This window comes from Camelina sativa, chromosome 5 (assembly GCF_000633955.1).
Source record: "Camelina sativa cultivar DH55 chromosome 5, Cs, whole genome shotgun sequence".
Taxonomy (NCBI): Eukaryota; Viridiplantae; Streptophyta; class Magnoliopsida; order Brassicales; family Brassicaceae; genus Camelina; species Camelina sativa.
In genome coordinates, this window is record NC_025689.1 from 20,815,372 (window position 1) to 20,835,668 (window position 20,297).

Genomic DNA, 20,297 nt, shown 5'->3' on the forward strand with positions numbered 1-20,297 from the left:
AAAATATTTCTGATCAATTTGTTTGTGTAGGACTTTTTCTACTATTAAAAGTCCTTCTGCAATTCCTATCTGGACCATTGCATAGGGAAGAAATCTAAGAAAGGTAAATCGGTGCCATGTAGAAATATAAAGTTTTTTCTGATTCTGACATTTAGGTAGTCTTAGTAAAGCACTTTTATACTGTTTGACTCACTGCATTCTTACGTATATATGTGTATTTATATATTCTTATTGTTAAGTGGTTCTTGAATTGTCTTCTGTTTATGGCAGATCCATCTTCCCCTGGATCAATGCACCATGGAGGACACAAGTTTCATGAGGTTATCCAAATGAAACAGGGGCGTTATGATCTTCAAGCTTAAAAGGTTTTTCAAATGATGATATCAAGTAGCATAGATGTAGTTAAACCTTGTTAATGAATATCCACATTTCTTTTGAAGTGTCTTTCTAATGTCATGGGATTATGATTGATGCAGAATGCGCCTACGCAGTGACTTTTGAGTGTGGTGAATGGAAATTTCGATGAAAGCATTACTGATTGGAATGGTGAAATCCCGCAGGTACTACTTGAAAGCTAATAGTTAAGATCATATTGTCTGAACAAATCTTCATTTATGCTTTTACTTGTTGGGAAATATTTTGACAAAAGCTCTGCAATGATCAGCGTGTGGCATGCCTCTAGAGAAAAGTCGTGTTGGTTATTGACTCTATCCATATATCAACTCAAGCTGAGCATCTCAGAACGGTATGATTTTGTTTGCTTGAAGAAAGTTGTAAATAGAAATGTTCAACTTATGGATTTGCGAGAGTAATTCATTATTGTATATGTACAACAAAACAATATTTTCAGAACTCGTCTGGAAAAATATCAGTCAAGTATTGCTACACGACAGCTTAGACATATAAAGGTACGTTATACTGCTAGTTGCTTTGTGAAATGCTATTAGTAAAATGGTATTTGTGACATAAAATTAAATTTTCTCATGGAGTTTTTTTTCTTCAGGTTGAAGTTAATAAATGAAGAAAATAAATGTAACTCTGTACTGCTATCAGCACAGTGCGTCTTCAAGGTAATTTGATTAAGGTTGGTATCTATATATGATTCACTACAATTTGTTTTAATTTTTTTTGTGTGTGTTCACTGCATTGAGTTTTAGAAAATTTAAGTGATTAGCAAACGGTTAAATAACTTGCGTCTCAATCTTAAATTAAATAAATTGTGTTTACTCGGTTATGATAATAAAAGAAAACTGCAGGTTGAATCTGTGTTTAGAAATATCAAAAAAAAATTACAATAAGCAAATTATTGAATCATATCAGACCTAACAATCTTCCTTCAAGGGTCTCGAATCAGTGGCCTTAGTGATAATGAGGCACCTGCATTTTTACAAAAACATAAAAATTAAACCCAAACTATTGTTCTTTGTGTTTCGTACCATGAAATGAATTAGCTACTAATATAAAATATGTAAAGTTTACCATTGAAGAAGTAGATGACTCAGTGTATGTTTTGGAAAACCTCCTTGAAAACAACATTAGTTGTCTGCTTCTGAATCTTTCCCTCTTTGTTTAGTATTAGTATTCTCAAACCTTTTTTTGATGTCACCCTAGACAATGCCACATAAAGGTGGCCATGAGAGAACACAGGTTTAGGCAAGTAAAGTCCTACTTTCTCGAGAGACTGTCCCTGACTCTTATTGATGGTCATAGCAAATGCAACAGATAGTGGAAACTGTCTTCTACGCATCTTGAATGGAAGTTTAGCATCTGTAGGTGTTAGATTTATCTTAGGGATTAAAACTATCTCACCACTTCTGTCACCTGTTATTACTCTAGCTTCTACAATGTGATTAGCTAGTTGAGTAATCTGGAGCCTAGTACCATTACACAGCCCACCTTTTGGATCAATATTCCTAAGCAACATAACCGGCGCACCAATTTTCAAACGTAAAGCATGGTGTGGCAAACCTGATAGCTTGATACTGTTTAAGAAATCTGGAGTGATGACTGGATTGTTCAGTGAATCTGAATCTGTAGGATCTATACTATCAGCATTTAGGTAGATCCTTTCTTCCCCTAGAAGCACACAAACAGTTAATATATTAAAGATCTTAAAGATATAAATGACATTTAATTGTTGGAAAACATTAGCTATTAAAACGTTTACTCACCTTGCAAATGCTCTAGCATAAACTGGTTAATTGTGTTGACATCATCATTGGTGGGTGCTAAAATAGCTCTCTTTTGAAAGAATTTAGCATCATTTTCTTTGTGCATTTCTGTTGGATCTCCATAAATTTCCTTACAAATTGCTGCTACTGGATTTTCTGCTTCTTCAATCAACAATTCTTCCGGGATATCGATTAGAGCTTCACCATCATTAGGCTCATTAATCCTACCATCACCAACAGCCAATAACCAATCTGAAAATTCTTGAATTTCTTTAGCTTCATCCACACTTATATTGTCTGCACATAGTCGCATGTTTTTAGTCAACTTTAGGACCTTGCAGTGATCCCAAAGATACGAAGCATTAAGTGATGACATAACAATTTCTGCCCTCCCTGCTCCATTTATTACTGGAAGAACTTGTCTGAAATCACCTCCAAAAACAACCACCTTTCCACCAAATACCTTGTTATCTCTGTTTCTGATAATATCAGAAAAGCTTTTGTCTAAAGATTCAAAACAGAACTTGCTCATCATTGGAGCTTCATCCCAGATAATAAGTGATGCTTCTTTGATCAAGTTTGCTAGATCTGATTTAGGCTTGATTTTGCAAACTGAAAATTCGTCAGGATTCAAAGGAATTGCAAACCTTGAATGAGCAGTCCTACCTCCTTCTAACAACAAAGAGGCGATGCCACTGGAGGCAACATTAAGAACAATCTGTCCTCTTGATCTAACAGCGGCTGCTAGTGTTTTCCACACAAATGTTTTGCCTGTTCCTCCAAAGCCATAAACAAAAAACACACCACCTAAATCATTGAATACAGCTCCTGTGATCTCATCGTATATGCTTCTCTGCTCAATCGTTAGCATTTTTATCCATTCAGCATGTTTTTCTGCCAAAAACTCACGGTTATATCTCATCTCATCAACAATTAACCGGTTTGAATTATCAATATCTTCGCGTGATGGTTGAGGGAAATGCGCAATGTCTTGGAGAGTTCCACCATTAAACAACATAATCATCTCTATTTCTTGAAGAGTGTAGTTTATAATTTGAGCTTCTGTCAGAGTCAACTCTGCAAAAATTAAAGCCGGTGTCAGTAGAGAAAGCGAATAGTATTCGAATTTGTTCTACTTTATGAGAATTAGGTGATCATATCTACATACATAATTACCTGGATTGTTGTACTGTTCTCTCTTTTTTGTTTCTATATCCTCGGATAAAAGGTGCCATGTCTGAGACCATACATGTTCCGGTCTAGCAAGAGAATCCGATAGAAGAAGCATAGCAAAAAAATTCCTCAAGTAATCCCCAAAACAATACTGACTTGCTTCAATCAAACCATCAATGAAAACTTGATCATCATCTAAAATTCCACGTGCAAAACATGCTTATTTGTACGATTCGTATACGACACCATTATATGTCTTGATGTCATCAAAACAGGTTGGTCCTCTGACAATGTTAAGAAGCACCCTCAGATAGTATTCATCTTCCATTTTTCTAGGTATGTAGTTAATACGACCCAATGAAAAACCTTTTGATCTCTTCTTAAACTGCTTATTCTTTCCATCCCAAATAAAATATGCTGGAATTTGAGCATATAGAAGCTCTCTAGCTCGCTTCCCATTCTTTCCAACAGCATTAATCCTATTCAAAGTCAACGAAGCCATGAACATAGAATCTTGATTAAGAATACGTTCCAGAACATCATTAATATGAGCCTTCCCATCAAAATAAGCAGGTTGCTTCCCTTCTACATGAAAAGACAGTCTCTGAACTGCTGTAGATCTATTTTGAAGTGGAAACTTGAAAATCCTCCAAATTGCCTCTGAAGCAGATACATATCTAAATAGATAGAGTTACCATGAAGCTAAGTTAGATAGAGATAGTTAATAACATTTTACTTTGAAATTTGAGCAGTATAAGAAGAAATAATAACTACCTGCAATCAAACCAATCTTTGATTTCATTCTTCTTTTTCTCAGTGGTATTTGGTGATTCGCCAGAAGTGACAGTGTCATTTGTTTTAGACTGATCTACAGGCTCAACAATGACAGTAACACGATCTGGGCCTTTGTTGATATACTTAAATAAGTATTTAATAGAACCATTCTGATTACACCATTCCACATTGATATGAGCTTGATAATGAAGAGAGAGCTTCTTATTATAAGGCACAACATACCTATTATCACATTTTATACCACCCTTCTCAATGTAGTCTTCTGTTATCCTCCTTCTATAAACAGGATAACCATCACCACCAACCTTTGTAATAGCTTGATGTTTTTTTGGGTAGTTCTTTGAACATGTTCCATCAACCATACACGGAGAATTCCTGTTTGCTGAACCACATGGACCATGAATCATTGAATTTTTTACAATTTCATAGAGCTCTGGCTCTTTTTCTTTATCTGGAATTTCTGCAGAAATGATCTTATCAATGTCGTCAGCCGTTGGTAGCTTACTTTGAGGAGCCATGAATAAGAGAATGTGAGCATGTGGTAATCCTCTCTTTTGAAATTCGACAGTATACATAGCTGAAAAAGTGTGAAACAAAGTCTAATGACATGATGCAAAAAATAGAAAAACAGTATTAAAATCTCGTAGATACCAGAAAAAACTTACACGCAACTGTCTTCCCTAGCATATTCCTTTTTGTCAAATCTGTCATTAAAGAATCCAACTTGATTTTGAATATCCTTGCAATAATATCCGGTCTATCATCAGCAGTTAGACCTCTTGATTGGCAATATCTTGTTATCTCTGGCCACTTAGGATTGCATGTGAAGGTGATGAATAGGTCAGGAAATCCGTAATGTTTACAGATTGCCATTGCATCATAGTAGCTTTGAATCATATACCGAGGTCCACCGGTGAAAGAAGAAGGTATATTAATTTGATTACCTTCTTCACCCATAGTAGTTGTTCCAGCTGCAGCTGCCTCTTTAATGGAGCTGTAGTTCTCGCATCTTAGTTTGGACTGATTAAACTTGATGTAAGATAATCTGTTTGATTCGATAGTTGTGTAAGAATCACAAAGAAACTGCTGAAACAACCTCTTAGAATGCAACAATGTATGAGACTCATTTTCCCTCTCTTGAATCCTGAATGCGAACCACTGTCTCATGCTAATACATTTCTTCTTCTTCTTGTTGGCTTTCTGAAAACATTTCTCAATACCAGGCCTGAAACCATCCTCACCATAGCATAGAATGAGAGGATATTGTAGAGCTAAATAGGAGATATGAATTTGGCTAATCCTCTGCAAGTGACCAGTACTCTTCTCTTGAATGACTATATCACGGTCAGGCATTTGTTTTTTAAAATCCCCAGGTATTAAAGCTGCTACCTCTGATGTTGTAGGCATACTGTATATCCTCCCATCAACGCCTTTTCGGTCAGCTACAATACGCATGTGAAATGGCTCATCAGTAGCTGATTGAAACCTCTCTCTAGCGCATCTGAAAATATTGACATAAGGGTTTACATCATTTAGCATTTTCATTAGAGCTTCGATGACTTCTTTATTAAGTTTTTGCTTCCCTGCGGCTGCCTTTGTATTTTTTCCCTTTCTATAGAAATAAGCAAAACAGTAATTAACAACTATAACTATAGTAGGGTTACTAAAACATATTTTATTGAATATGTAGGTAGAAAGATTACTTGATTACAGTAGCTCTGTTATCTACTTCGTTTTCAGTATCAACTATATATAGTTGTGAATACTTAGCATAGTCACCCTCATCCGGTTTTAAACTGCCAATCAAATGATAGTTGCCTCCTTGCAATCGAAACATGTTAGGACCTTTCCCTTTTGGCATAGATTGGTCCACCTTTCCACCAAGAGAAGTCATGGCAAAAATCATATTAAAGGTTCTAATATTTTCTCTGTAGTTTATGCTCATTGCATCATTCCCTTTGAGCAATTTCTTGATAAGGTCTGGAGATTCTTTTAGAAAGGGTAATTTCACACTTCCTTGACCACAACATAGTGTGAATGTTGGGTATTTTTGGTTCCTACTTTTGTTTATACGCTCATCATACCACATGAAGGCACCACAATACTTACACTTGTATGTAGCATCACCGTGGTCAAGATAATCTGTAAAAAAAAAAAAGAATTCCCTAAAATGTAAATATGTTACTCCACACGGTTATCAAATTATACGAACATATAAGAAATGATTGATACCTGATTTCTTAGAATTTGATGTTTCACCGTTTAATTTTTTTTGCAAACGTGGTCGACCTCTTCTCTTTGGTTGAAGGATGTTCTGATCAGCTGATTCTTTTTCTCTTATTTTCTGCAACATTTGATCCACTTTTGCCATGAATTTTACATGTTCTTCACTTCTGGCGATTTGCTGTGATACATCAGTGAATTGTTCTGTAGCTTTCTGGATTTCTATATTAGCATTGTTTGAAATTTCAGTTTCGTCATCAGGGTACTGTTCAGTTTCATCGTCAGTTGTACTAATATAGTAGCCTTGTTCTTCTCCAGTTTCACTATCACTAAAACTGTCATCGTAGATCTGGTCCATGCTTTCATCGTCAGTACTTGTGTCCACTAATGGTTCGTAGTTGATAGAACATGAAGTTTAACCTATTAGTGACCGTGAAGTGGGTTAAAATATTGTAGTACTGTAACCAAGGCTTATAGAGTACATGAGAACTATATATGGCTATATATAAAGTTGTGTATATATAGATTACCTTGCATAAAAGCCGTGGGTGATGAATTTTCAAATTCTTCTTGCAAATTTCTTATAGGCAACATGTCTACTGTTGTGCCATGCTTTGATTGTTTCTGGTTCCTTATGAATGATGATGAAGCAGCACATTGGTTCACTTTATAAAAAATATCTATTGAGTCAATTTATATGTATGAGTATTTGGTGTTTAAAAGGGATTTGAGGCAAGCATTAACCTTCTCGTTTATTGTGTGCATCAGCAGAAGAAAGTGTTTCTGTTGGAACAATCCGGCGCTGTAGATTGGTGATGTTGGTGAGAACATCTATTGAAGATCGACATGTCAATCCGGAGCTGTTATCTTCAATTGAATGCATCCCCGCGAATGAACTTGAACCTGGAAATGACGTTTATTTTGTATAATTTAGTTTATGAATGTTGTAATGAAGATAAGAGAATACAAAAATACTCAAAAGTATGTGTGTTGTAAATCACCCAGAGCATTTGGTGTTTTGTTGGCAGGATTGGACTGTTGAAGAGATGTTGGTGTTCTAAAATGAGGAGTAGAAGAATGACCAAGGTTGGTAATATCGTTTAAAACCCTGCTAAAAGTTGTACTTAGAAGAACAGAACCATTACTATTAGATGCATTTGATTGAGTAATCTCACTATTAGGAGTAGTACTTTGAATGAACCGGGTTTTTTTGGATGGGTTAGAATTAGAATCAAAATCCGAGAGAGAATGATCCTTTTTCTTTTTCATGGTGTCTGAAGATTTTTTTCAAATTAGGTCGAAGATGATAAGTTTTGGATGATTAGAGAGTCTCTATTTCTGACGTTAAACAGGCTTTGTCAATTATTTCAAGTAGTTGTCTAATAAGAAGAGTATACATTCATTAGTTAGAAATCAAATATTTTATTGAAAAGCAAATATGGATAGTTGGTTTCAATTACAACTTTTAAGGAGGCAGTTATGGGATCTCCATATTTTAATAGATTTGATGATTTTCAAAACGCATTTCTCTGCTCATTTAGTGTTGACGATATATATAGTTGAGCAGTTTAAATACTTTCTTTGACTAAATTGTTAATATGTCTTGCCAAACAAAGATTTGTTCAGGCATTATACTAATTTTTACGAATTCAAGTATATGGAGTTAATAACAAAGTTATAAACCTCATGGCTATAATATAAAGTTTGGTATATACATGGTTTATTATTTTCATACTTCTATTTTTAGCGTTCTGATTTAATTTTTCTCTTATGCGAAAACTTATCTGTTTCTCTCAGGCTATTTTGCCATATGGTGGGATTATGATTTAAAGTGAAACATGCGGTCAAGATATATACAAAGAAGGTGAGTTAAAAAAACTTCTCTTTGCATCGTACGCTGGATTCAATTAAAGTTAATAAGGTAGATAAGCATTGTTCGTGATGTTGATAGGATGCATATTTTGCCATATGGTGGGATTATGAATTAGAGTGAAACATGCGGTCAAGATATCTACATGATGCGATGAGTTAAAAAACTTCTCTTTGCATCTTTTCTAGGATTCAATTAAAGTTAATAAGTTAGATAAGCATTGTTCATGATGTTGATAGGATGCATTTGTCTAAATCATAGAAGGAGATAATAATAGAAGTGTAATAATAGCAACTCAGTAATTTCAGATAGTAGCTGGGAAACAGCTATTATTTGATAGAAAAAATGTCACGAAAGCAAAGGAAAACAAATTATGGAAGTTGTATCATGAGCAACGGGGAAGAAAAATAAAAGCAAAAGTTCAATAAAAAACAAACAAATCATTCCTTCTTTTCAACCTTGATCTTAACTCCGACCGTCTTTTCTTTTCTCTCATCCATACTGTTGGTCACAACACCACCTTGGTAGACACCCTTTTGTTTTCCAACCCCATCGTTATTGATTGTTCTTTGAGCCTTTTCTTGAACTCTTTCAACTCCAAATTCCGGATTAGACTTTTCTAAATCTATTGGTTCAATACACAACTTTTTAGAAGTTGAGTTTTGATCAGAAGTCTCTCCATTAGCAGGGTAAATACGCTTGGAGGATGGAGTAGTAGAGTTAGTATTTGGGCTACATTCTAACATGAGAGGTCCCTGTAAACATAATTTTACCTAGTTATATCATATAATTATCAAGGTTCACTAATTTTAATATCTATATCACTATAAGGTAATTTACCTGGTCACAAGATACATTAGATGTTGCATTTAGTGTGTCAGATGAATGCTCCAACAGTTGTTCGTCGAGTAGGCCATCTTTCAAGAGGACTTTGGACACCTTATAGTAGTCTTTACCATCAAATATATTTGCTTTCTCAACATTTACCAGAAAGAGATAAGTCTTTCCAATAAGACTTTTCACTGGATCAGGCAAATTTTCTGGATCTATAATCTACATGCCAATAAAAATGGAATGATAGTTAGTGAACATAGTGTTTAGACATATAATGATTACTTAAAATTCCTAGGAAATCGAAATCAAAATTATCTTATTATTAGCTAACCTCATCAACTGAGCCACCAAGAACTGATTGGGCAGACTGCCCAATAATCTCAGAGCAAATAGAATCAAACAACAATAATTTTGTCTCACCAGTAGCGTCCATGACATTAGCATAGAGCATGAACCCAAAAGATTAATATAAAGTAATAATTATAAATGGGGATTTGATTGTAAAGTAATAAATATAGATTTGAAATAGTTTGAATCTATAATTTCCAGTACCTTGGTACAATATTAGTGACGACAGTATCACATTTGTAACACCAAAACCTCCGTTTTGATTCTTTGTTAATCAACCCATTATCCCCATCGTTTACTTTTTCAACTTTCTTATTGCAAGAATGACAACTAATATAGTACCAAGCCCAGTCTGTGTCAATGGCGTAGACAGTGCAATGAATCCTTGCCTTTCCAATCTATAGATAGATTATTTTTATTGATTAGTTAGAATAAATCCATAAAGTTAACATAAGCTTTACATACATCAACAGAATTCTTCAACTCTTCAATAGTTCTCCTAGGAAAATCTTCTGCATTTTCAGCTTGAACAGCAACCATCCCCCACCTTGGTTGTGTCTGACGACATATGAGAGAGAGGCCATAATCGGGCAGCCTGTTTAACACACGATTTCATAAACACTTATGATTCAATTAAAACTCACTAATTATGCGTTATCATAATAAAAGAACAATTTATTATGATAGATAATATTACGCTTGTCTGAAAACATCAACTTCATCGAATAATGGGTTCACATGGACTTGAGATGCATCAAACGAATTAGTCAAAAACCTTACACCTGAATAAGTATGTTCGTAAGTAGCGGGAATAATAATGGATAAATTAATTAGATAATGAAATCGTAATAATTAAATTTTTTTTACCCTTGTAGGATTTGATCTTCACAAATCTGAGGACACAAGTGATGATGCTTCCATCAGAGCCTTGACAGGATGTAAAAACGTGCTCTGCCAAAGAACCCCACAAGGTACATGACATTCTTTCATCTCTGATGCAAATGAGTAAGCTGGATTAGTGATTGCAAAAGTTATCTGACATAATAATAATAATTTAACTAAGTTAGCAAATAAGCATTACGTTTCGTCCCGGAGCTCAAAATTGAGTTTTTTGGTAGGCTTATTATTGGCTTCAAGGTCCTCCAATTCACCCAAACTCACAATTTGACCAATAACCTCTGCATAATGAATAATATAAATATATATTGAGTGTAGAATCGTACAATTGGTAATTACATACTTACCAACAAATATGTGCGGATTAGCTTGACCACTTTGGATTTGTTTGAACTTAGTTAAGGTAAGGAAGCTAGCATCAGAAACAGGGTCACTGTCCAAGACCATAGTTCCATTGGTAAATGACATCTTGTACAGATGTGTGGTTGGTCTGAATTGACCACTTGCATAGCTAAGAGCAAATGTCTCAATGAAAACCCAGTTACCAATAGGAAGCCTATTCACATATTTGTTTACCAAGTCTTTCTTCACAGATGCATGAATCTTTTTACTCTGAAAGAATGAAAGACATAAGATGCGTTAGTAATAGCCAATAGTTTTATCTCATAAACGTTAAAATTTATTCTTACCATGGAATCTGACAAAACCAACTCAAGTGTTTCACCAGTGTTTTCGATATTTTGACGCCATGAATGGATCACCTTGACTTGAACCCTCCAAGAGGTTTTGTAGGGACGAACATCTTTCAAAAAAAGCAAAAGTAGCAGCCATAATGTAAGTAATGTATAGATGTGATTGCTTGTGTATAGTGTTCGTTTTAGGTGAGTACTATTTATAGGGAATCCGATTAGGTTGTAGCAAACTTTTATTATCGTATCAAAAAGATCTGATTAAGCGAGTAATTAGGGAGATGATTACATATTCTGTTTTTTTATGGTATTTTTATGGAATATGATATATTCTAATTTTCATTTCTGTTTTGGTTGATTGATTTAGGAGATGCGTAATTGGTGGGGGAGAGAATATTTGGAAATCAAGGAGATTAATCACAAATCTCGCATAAGATCATTATGGTAGGCCAAAAAAATCTGCCTATTTTTTATAAAAGTTTCCGGGTAAACAAATTGGGAGAGGAAAATCATAAAGGGTTTTGTGTCTGGGGCGTTAATCATGATGGGCTTGGGCTAGGTGTTAATTTGTTCAACTTATAAAGAGAATAGACGCTGGAGTCCAAATCGTGGAGCCCATTTTTTTTACTAATAAATACAGTGGCATGGTTGTAAATAAGGTGGAAGTTGAGGAATTGTTTCAAAAATGTTTCTGAAAATGTATATATATATATTACAGAAGAATTGCACCAAAAAACGGCAAAATCCCACCTCTTGGGCAAGTTGGGCCTATGAGTGAAAGTGAAGCCCATATGTAAAAGAAATGACACTCACACAACAAACACAGGAAAACAAAAACCCTAAAAATCATTTCTGTCTTGAGAGGTTTTTAAAAAATTCATCTGTTCCATTTTCAATCTGATGAACAACAACTGAACGAGATGTCTTTTAGAACTCGAGCATCGTCATGGCCTCGTCTTCTACTTCGCCGGAACCCTAGATCTTCATTTTCTCGTCAAATATCTAGTCTTGATTCCGCTACATCCACATTTCCGAGAAGATTCTGCGGTTACTCCTCCGTCCCCGTAAATCAAACGCCATGGATCTCATCTCAGAGGTACCGTTTGTTCTCCGCAAGCACAATGTCACCAGCGGAAGCCGATAGAGTAGTGAGAGATCTTATAGCTGAGGTTGAGAAAGAGAAGCAGCGTGAAAGAGAGGAGAGGCAAAGGCAAGGACTTGATTACAAAGACATTGACGCAGAAGACGAAGAGGATTACTTAGGGATTGAGCCCTTCATCGAGAAGCTTAAGAAGCAGAATTTGAAGGATGATGGTGAATTAAACAGGCGTGAAGAGTCGTCTGATTCTGATAGTGAATTGGATGAGGTTGATTGGGATGAAGAAAGAAAGAAAGAAGATATTTTTAAGAAGAAGTTTCAGAGGCATAAGGACCTTCTTCAGACCCTTACCAACTCAGGTTATTTATTATTATTATTTTTTTTTGTTGGCTTTACGATTGTTTGTCATTCCGTCTTCTAAGTTTTTGTATGATTGTTTTGGCAGAGACACTTGATGAGGCGTTTAGGTGGATGAACAAATTAGACAAATTTGAGGAGAAACATTTCAAACTTAGACCTGAGTACAGGGTTATTGGCGAGCTGATGAACCGTTTGAAGGTCGCTGAAGGGAAAGATAAGTTTGTTCTTCAGCAGAAACTCAATAGAGCTATGAGGTTGGTTGAGTGGAAAGAGGCTTTTGATCCAAACAACCCTGCAAATTATGGAGTTATCGAACGTGATAATGTTCAAGGAGGTGGTGGTGAAGAAAGAGAAGAGCGTCTTGTAGTTGATGGGTCTAAGGATGACAATGATGATGATGATGATGAAGACGAGTTTGATGACATGAAAGAAAGGGATGATATTCTGTTGGAGAAGCTGAATGCAATCGACAAGAAACTTGAACAGAAGCTTTCTGAGCTTGATCATACGTTTGGAAAGAAGGGCAAACGGTTGGAAGAGGAGATTAGAGAACTGGCTGAAGACAGAAATGCTTTGACCGAGAAGAAAAGACAACCTTTATACAGAAAAGTGAGTGCATTCTCTATTTGTTCCTATCTCTAAGCTTATTTTTTTGTTGTTGTGCAGAACCGAATTAACCAAATCATATCATTACAGTGAAATTAGTTGACATAAGTTTGTTATGATCTGTTTTACATAAGTTAAAACTGTCCAGAAGCTTTAAATAAGATGCTTGAGGTACATTGAACATATTCGCTTCCTAACTCATTTGGGATACAAATCAAGCAGTTTCAACATGTCACATGATTTTCAAGCTTACTAAGCAATATATTATAAACATTTAATGAAAACCATTGTAGCTGTAGTGCTGTGCTATCTCTTTTAAAAAGCGTATAGCCAAAACGTTCATGCTTGTTCTTGCACTAAAAATGCTATTTGTGCTAGTATAATGAGGGATATTTATATTAAACGATGTTTGCATTCTTCACTCTGCTTCATTAATTGTCTAGAAAGTTCAACCATACATTCTTTTAGATTATAACAAAAAATATGTAGTATTTGGGTTCAATATTCTTTGATGATGTCAAAGGCATGTTAGTATTTAAGAAGGCCAGTGGTCTAATAGCCACATGAGTTATTATTTTACTGATAAGTTAAGCTTCATAATACATTTTGGTTAGTATGTTGTGAAGTTTTCTTTTCTTGGACCATGGTGGATATTGTCATACATCTCTTGTCTCAATCTATTACTGAAATAATTAGCACAGTTTTCTTTGCTTAACAGGTTATTTCTTATTTTGCAGGGATATGATGTGCATGTGATAGATGTAAAAAAAGTTGCTAAGGTCACAAAGGTATAGTTGTCTGACATTTCTCTCTTTCGTATCTTTAAATTCAATAGCTTGGCTATGAAAGAAAGACTTGTATTTTAGGGTGGTAGGGTCGAAAGGTACACTGCATTGATGGTTTGTGGGAACTATGAAGGTGTCATCGGGTATGCAAAAGCAAAAGCTGAGACCGGCCAGTCTGCTATGCAGAAGGTAATCTCACGTTACCATTTTTCATCTAGGATTGATGGAAGATATTTGTGGTGTCCTAAAAAGATGGACACTTGCATGTCTTTACACATTGTGCATTTCGTACTTATGGCAGGATCTTGTTTGTAGCAAAAATAGTCAGTTAAGTGATTCAGTGGGAAGCTAATTTGATTTGTTTGTAATGCTAAGAGTTGAGGACATGACATGTTGATAAAGCTTGAGTTTTAGGTCAAATGAAATTTAATATTAGAGTACTTTAGTTCGACTCAACATTCCGTTTTTATTGGCATGGAAATCTTAAAGAACAATATATTAGGTAAGGACGATATTTCATTGCATGCATATTCTTGTGAAGTTTTATCTGTTCTTCTGTGCATAGATGTCTTTAATTCAATTACATTGATGCCATTCTGCAAATCACTTACCAGTGAAAAGCTTCTGTTTTCTACGCATTGGTGTGCATGAATGTCTTTACTTCCAAATCGATTTTGTTTCTTAAACTGGTCAAAGAACATAAAACTTAAAACTTGTGGTATTTCAGTCTTTTTCTGTTATAATGCCTTTTAAATTATTTCTACATCTGGAGATAGTTCTTATGGTGTCATTTCTAACAACTGCAACACAGGCGTATGAGAAATGCTTTCAAAATCTTCATTACGTAGAGCGGCATGAGGAGCACACCATTGCACACGCAATACAGACTTCTTACAAGAAAACCAAGGTATTTATTTCATCTCCCTTCTGACAGTAGGATCTATTGATGCGACTTATCTGTATAGATATGTTCTTAATAAACTTGAGTCTGCAACCAGTTATATCTATGGCCTGCACCAACAACAACGGGAATGAAAGCTGGGAGAGTTGTCAAAACAATCTTGCTCTTAGCGGGGTTCAAAAACATCAAATCGAAGGTGCATTTTTCCTTCATCTTGAGATAACATCGATTCTTGTTTTCTGTTGGAGTTAAAAGTATGGTTGTGGTCCGAATTTTCAGGTGATTGGTTCAAGGAATTCATACAACACCGTTAAGGCCGTTTTGAAGGCCTTGAATGCGGTGAGTGGTCTGAGCTGGTGACCAAAAAAAGTCAATAAAAGGGATATTAGGGAAAACTTATAAGTACTTTCTATTTTTTTTCAGGTCGAAACGCCAAAGGATGTTCAGGAGAAGTTTGGCCGGACAGTTGTTGAGAAATATCTGCTGTGAGAGCTGCCGTTCATTCCTTTGGTATGTATTGCTGAGTTTTGGGTGAAGTCCTCCAATGTTTGGCTTCAGATAGTAGTGTGTTTCTTACACTTCAACTGAATTCATCCTTTTATGGTGTTGGGGGAAAAATAAAATAGTAAAGAATACACTATCCTTGCACTAGAGTTAGTTTTTGTTCTGGTTCTGGTTCTGGTTCCTCATTTATGTCGGTTCTCGTAAAATCTTCATTGATCTTCTTAGGAAACCATAGTCAGTTTGGTTGTATTGGTACTCAAAAAAAGTTTTAAAATCCCTTTGAATCAATTGAAATCCTTAAATTCGGAAAGGTCTTGTAACACCGGAACAATTATTAGATGTTATTTCAGTCGGTCTTGTTTAGATTTTTTTTTCTTTTTTTTGCTCAACAACAACTTTTCATTCACCAATTCAAGTTACAACCAAATCATAGGCACATTACATTCACCTCTATAAACTTGGACCAAAACAAATGCAATGGTAGATCAAGTACAACCCTGGAACACTAGCGGATCCAATGCTACCTAATCGAGAACCATTGCATTTTTAAACCACAATAAGATAGATAACACTCCACAACTCGAAGTGAAATCATCTCTTAAACCACCTAAATTGACCAAATGACACGAAAACACATACTAACACAGAGAAGGCCTAAGCTACTACTGAAAACTGAAAAAAAAAACCAGCTATAAGATCCTCATGATCGACATGAAGAACTTGACCCCATAGCTTCAATACCCAGAGGCACATTATCAGAAGAGCTTGGTCTCTCCGGCTTTCCCTATTCCGGTCTTAAACCTAAAACAGACACTACAAAACCAAGACCAAACCAAGAGTCATGAAGCTATAATAACCGATGAAATAGATGGTTCTCCGAACTAACTATACAAAACCAGAATGCTAATCATCAAAATTAAAAAATGAAGCACATATTAGCATATCAACACCTTACAGTGCAAGTTCAAAGTGACAACATCACTTCCGTTCAGTTACAAAACATTCACCACCTTGGCCGGACTGGAAAAAAGACAAGAACGCCACCACCCCTTGCTGCCGAACACCACCATGGCTGGTGTGAGAGGTAAGGTTTGAAGCTCGTCGAAGAAGAACCTAATCCCCACCACTGAAGCTCTTCGAAGAAAAGCTTCCGCCCTCACTGCTCTCCGAAACCAACAGACCACCGGTTTCGCCACAAACCGCCAATGACAAAAACAGAACGGATTCGCCACAGATCCACCAGACATGGCCAAGAATTGACACTGATCTCCAGCGTCTGCATCCGAGCCTTCACCGGCGACCTCCACCCAACAGATCTTTGCTTCACACATCGAGGATTCGCCGAATCCACAACCTTCGAGCAGCATCCAACCAACGGCGACAATTTAGCAAGAGGCGGAGATTGAAAAAGAACTACAAAGGAAAGAAAAGCTAAACGGGACGAAGCCCTCTCCAGCGCCGGAAGGGCAACGGGAGAGGCGGATCGAAGATGGCGGCGGCTCTCTCTCTCTCGGTGATATTAGGGTTTTTCTCTCGAGACTTTTTTCTTATGGTAAGGCCATCTTTATAGGCATAACACCAAGGGTGTTCTTAGTCCAAAAAAACTAGAAAAATAATGAATAGTGGCATAAGAACACCAAGATCAGTTCTTAATGTAGAACTGTTCTTGGCTCAGTTCTAAGCTGATGTGGCAAGCTGTGAATGGATATTATTTTTTGTAAACAATTTTTCACAAATTAAAAGAGGATTTGATTGAGAATATATAGAATAAATTTGGACATTAAACTATATATTAATTAAATAAAATGTTTGTGTGCTTTAATTAAGTAATATGTTTGTTTTTTTTTCTTTTTTTAATGTTTTTTTGTTTCATAAAATTTTGGTATTGTATTCTGAATTTTAGTAAAAGTTTTATAAGTTTGCAATTTAAATGTTATTTTATAAGTTTTTATAATTGTAATATGTTTAACATTATTATATTATTAAATCTTATGATCTTAAACATGTTCTCCCAATAACTAACTTTTTAACAAAAGATTTTAACTACTAAACTTACGTTATTTTCATAATATATTTACGCTAAGAACACCCAAAACAGTTCCCCAAAACAGTTCCCCCTATAAAGATGCCCTAATAATTGATTTTTTTCTTTGCCGTTTTTAGTCGGTCTTGTTTAGATTGTTACTGTAATAATGATGATTCTCGATTCCAGATCTTAATACTAGATCGTGTTGATTTTATAATTTGGTTGGTTTTCATTGCCAACGTGCTCTCTCAAAGGGTATCAAAAAGATCCAGCCTAACCAGATTTTAGTTCTGTTTCAATTCGATTAACCGAACCAGAGATAAACCACGTGGATTATTAGCGATTCGACAAATTCTCACAAATAAATTATTTCGTCGGTGATGTCAGAATGTATATACAAGGGGTACACGTACGCACCACCATCCCCAAAATATCTTCGACAAAGAAAAATAAAAAAGGAAACTGGAAAAGACAATGAGCGGCGATGATCATGTCGGAGAAACCCATGGTCGCCGTGACCCGATCCGGTGGTTGCTCGGTTTTGGTTTCTTCGTACAAGGATTTAGAGGTTTCCCATGGCTTGGAGCCAATTTCTTCCTCACAGATGAGCTTCGTGTGAATCCTTCAGTGCTTCAGCTTCTCCAGAACTCAGCCAATCTTCCAATGGTGGCAAAACCTATCTACGGCATCGTTTCAGACGCAGTCTACTTCTTCGGCGAGCATCGAATCCCATACATAGCCATTGGTGGTATATATATACCTAGGACTCGTCCAAATAACAAAATTAATTAGGCATTTTCAAAAATCTTTGAATTTTAAAATATCAGTTCAATGGGATACTCTCGGTTCATCTCAATGTTTAGAATATTAATTCTANGAATATTATTCTGACTCCTAAGGTTTCTCTATTGCAGCCTTGTTACAAGCAATCTCATGGCTAGCTATAGCTTTCCAATGTATCAATCTTAGCTTTGTCGGTATATCTTCTCCTTAGCAATCTCGGTGCTTCATTAGTAGAAGTTGCAAACGATGCAATTGTTGCTGAGGCCGGAAAGCAAAAAAAAGGCTCCGGTGAGCTACCTTCGTTTGTTTGGATGGCTTCTTCTCTAGGTGGAATCTTTGGAAACCTTTTAGGTGGTATTGTTATCAAAACGTTTTCCGCACAGTCAACGTTCCTCGTATTTGGGATTCTGGCTCTTGTTCAGTTCTTGGTAACTGTAAACATGAGAGAAAAGTCTCTTAATCTTCCGGAGAAGAATCCATCACAAGCTGGTATCAGAAAACATCTCTCTGACCTTTCACACGTGTTGAGGAAGCCCGAGATTTCTTATTCCATTGCCTTGTTTACGTTATCGACCGCTCTAGTTCCTGTTCTGACAGGGACAATGTTCTTTTACCAAACAAAGTTTCTGAAAATCGATGCGTCACTCCTAGGGATCTCCAAGGTCTTTGCTCAAATCGCAATGCTCTTATGGGGTCTTGCATACAATCGTTGGCTAAAAACTATCCCTCCCAGGAAACTGATTACAGCCATTCAGGTAACGATAGCTCTCTTTGTCATATCTGATCTCTTGTTTGTGAAAGGCGTTTACCGGGATTTGGGAGTGCCCGACTCTCTCTATGTACTATTCTTTTCTGGATTCTTGGAAACTCTTTTTTACTTCAAGATTCTGCCTTTTACCGTCTTGATGGCACGCCTTTGTCCTCCTGGATGTGAAGGGTCTCTCATGGCATTTGTCATGTCAGCCATTGCACTCGCTTTCATAGTTAGTGGTTATCTTGGAATCCTTCTTGCATCATTTGTCGGCGTAACAGTGGATGATTTCTCCGGGTTTACTCGTGGACTCGCTATAGAAGCCTTCTGCGTGGGGATTCCGCTCATCTTAACTTCGTGGATATATGATGAAGCGGAAACAAAAGAGAAAAGTAAAAAGAAAGACTGAGAGTTCATACCGGGTCAAAAGTGCACTCTGTGACATTCTTGTGGTTTTAATGTTTCATAGTCTCCCATAGATTTTTCTTTGATTTTGCTTCACAGCTACTAGAATCTTTCGATGATAGAAGCATACTGTAGATCTGTGACTTTGGTTGGTGTGTTCAGTGATTACTTGATGTTCATTTCATCGCTTTCTTAATTGTTTTAACGGTAGTTTCGTTTCTAAGAGATCCACAAGTAGGTAGATTAAAAATATTTCAGACTAGATAATGTTGGGTCAACCCAAAGGCAGATCCCTCCAAAAATAGGCGTTTGCCACTTAGCGTGGAGAGCACACGGTATTCTTTAGTAAAAGGCGAAAGAATAGTTCGCTATGTGCTCACCACATGGCTGCGTGAAATTCAACTGAGGGGAGTGAAGTCTATTTATAATGAAGTCTCAATCATCAAACTCTCTCCGTCTTTAGATGTGGGATACGTGAAGCTCCGCTTCTTGGTTTCTGCCCCTTTTGGGTATTAAAGGCCCAATTTTACTAGTTTAAATTCAAGGTTTTACTAATCTCTCACTAATATTTATTTCTAGTGTTGACAACTTAATCTAGGGGTGTATTTAATCTAATCTCACTAAAATTACAAGTGATTTGAGTTTTCATGAACTTTTAAATAGTTTTGATGATTTTACAGAAACTGATATGATTAATTGTAAAAATTTTTAAATCCCACCTAAAACTATGAGATTGTTAAGAACAAAGGTTTAGGGAATTGTTTTCTTGTATTATTATCTATCCCATAGGATATAACATGCAGTAAAACCTCTATAAATTAATAAACACTATAAATTAATAAATTTTGCTGGTCCCAAGTCGGGCCAGTGTAAAAATTAACAAAATTCGATAAGATAATAAAATAATAATTTTTTTGAAATCCCCATGTAAAATATGGTCCAAATAATATTATAAATTATTAATCTCGTAAATTTACATATATATATATATATATATATATATATATATATTTTTTCACAAATGAAATATATATTGATTAAAAATGGTCATTACAGAGAGAGTTGCTCAGCCATGGT

At 35.8% G+C, this 20,297-nt stretch overlaps 5 protein-coding genes across 6 annotated transcripts; 2 read left to right on the forward strand and 3 right to left on the reverse strand.

The window, feature by feature from the left end:
• LOC104789447 lies at window positions 1,337-6,720 on the reverse strand. Its single transcript, XM_019245344.1, has 9 exons — window positions 6,372-6,720; window positions 5,843-6,281; window positions 4,805-5,751; window positions 4,119-4,716; window positions 3,618-4,021; window positions 3,348-3,539; window positions 2,172-3,248; window positions 1,591-2,076; window positions 1,337-1,377 (listed from the first exon to the last, which is right to left on the reverse strand). Exons 1-9 carry the CDS (start codon window positions 6,718-6,720, stop codon window positions 1,337-1,339), a joined length of 4,533 nt encoding a protein of 1,510 aa, XP_019100889.1.
• On the reverse strand, window positions 8,535-10,218 carry LOC104787304. 2 transcript variants are annotated; one of them, XM_010512842.1, is made up of 5 exons: window positions 10,112-10,218; window positions 9,880-10,009; window positions 9,398-9,812; window positions 9,073-9,285; window positions 8,535-8,987 (listed from the first exon to the last, which is right to left on the reverse strand). In XM_010512842.1, exons 3-5 carry the CDS (start codon window positions 9,515-9,517, stop codon window positions 8,673-8,675), a joined length of 648 nt encoding a protein of 215 aa, XP_010511144.1. In that variant the 5' UTR covers window positions 9,518-9,812; window positions 9,880-10,009; window positions 10,112-10,218; the 3' UTR covers window positions 8,535-8,672. The 2 variants fall into 2 exon arrangements, with proteins under 2 accessions (XP_010511144.1, XP_019101536.1); XM_019245991.1 differs by having other exon boundaries at window positions 9,398-10,218.
• On the reverse strand, window positions 9,603-11,142 carry LOC104789448. The gene is made up of 8 exons (XM_010515144.2): window positions 11,073-11,142; window positions 11,001-11,008; window positions 10,659-10,923; window positions 10,496-10,592; window positions 10,282-10,424; window positions 10,112-10,196; window positions 9,880-10,009; window positions 9,603-9,812 (listed from the first exon to the last, which is right to left on the reverse strand). Exons 1-8 carry the CDS (start codon window positions 11,140-11,142, stop codon window positions 9,603-9,605), a joined length of 1,008 nt encoding a protein of 335 aa, XP_010513446.2.
• On the forward strand, window positions 11,833-15,565 carry LOC104787306. Its single transcript, XM_010512845.2, has 8 exons — window positions 11,833-12,458; window positions 12,545-13,068; window positions 13,803-13,853; window positions 13,932-14,039; window positions 14,662-14,757; window positions 14,849-14,947; window positions 15,031-15,090; window positions 15,175-15,565. Exons 1-8 carry the CDS (start codon window positions 11,921-11,923, stop codon window positions 15,238-15,240), a joined length of 1,542 nt encoding a protein of 513 aa, XP_010511147.1. The 5' UTR covers window positions 11,833-11,920; the 3' UTR covers window positions 15,241-15,565.
• On the forward strand, window positions 17,677-19,404 carry LOC104787307 (probable folate-biopterin transporter 7). Its single transcript, XM_010512846.2, is given in 3 exon segments — window positions 17,677-18,029; window positions 18,196-18,232; window positions 18,234-19,404. Coding segments are annotated over 3 exon segments (1,302 nt in total). The 5' UTR covers window positions 17,677-17,755; the 3' UTR covers window positions 19,225-19,404.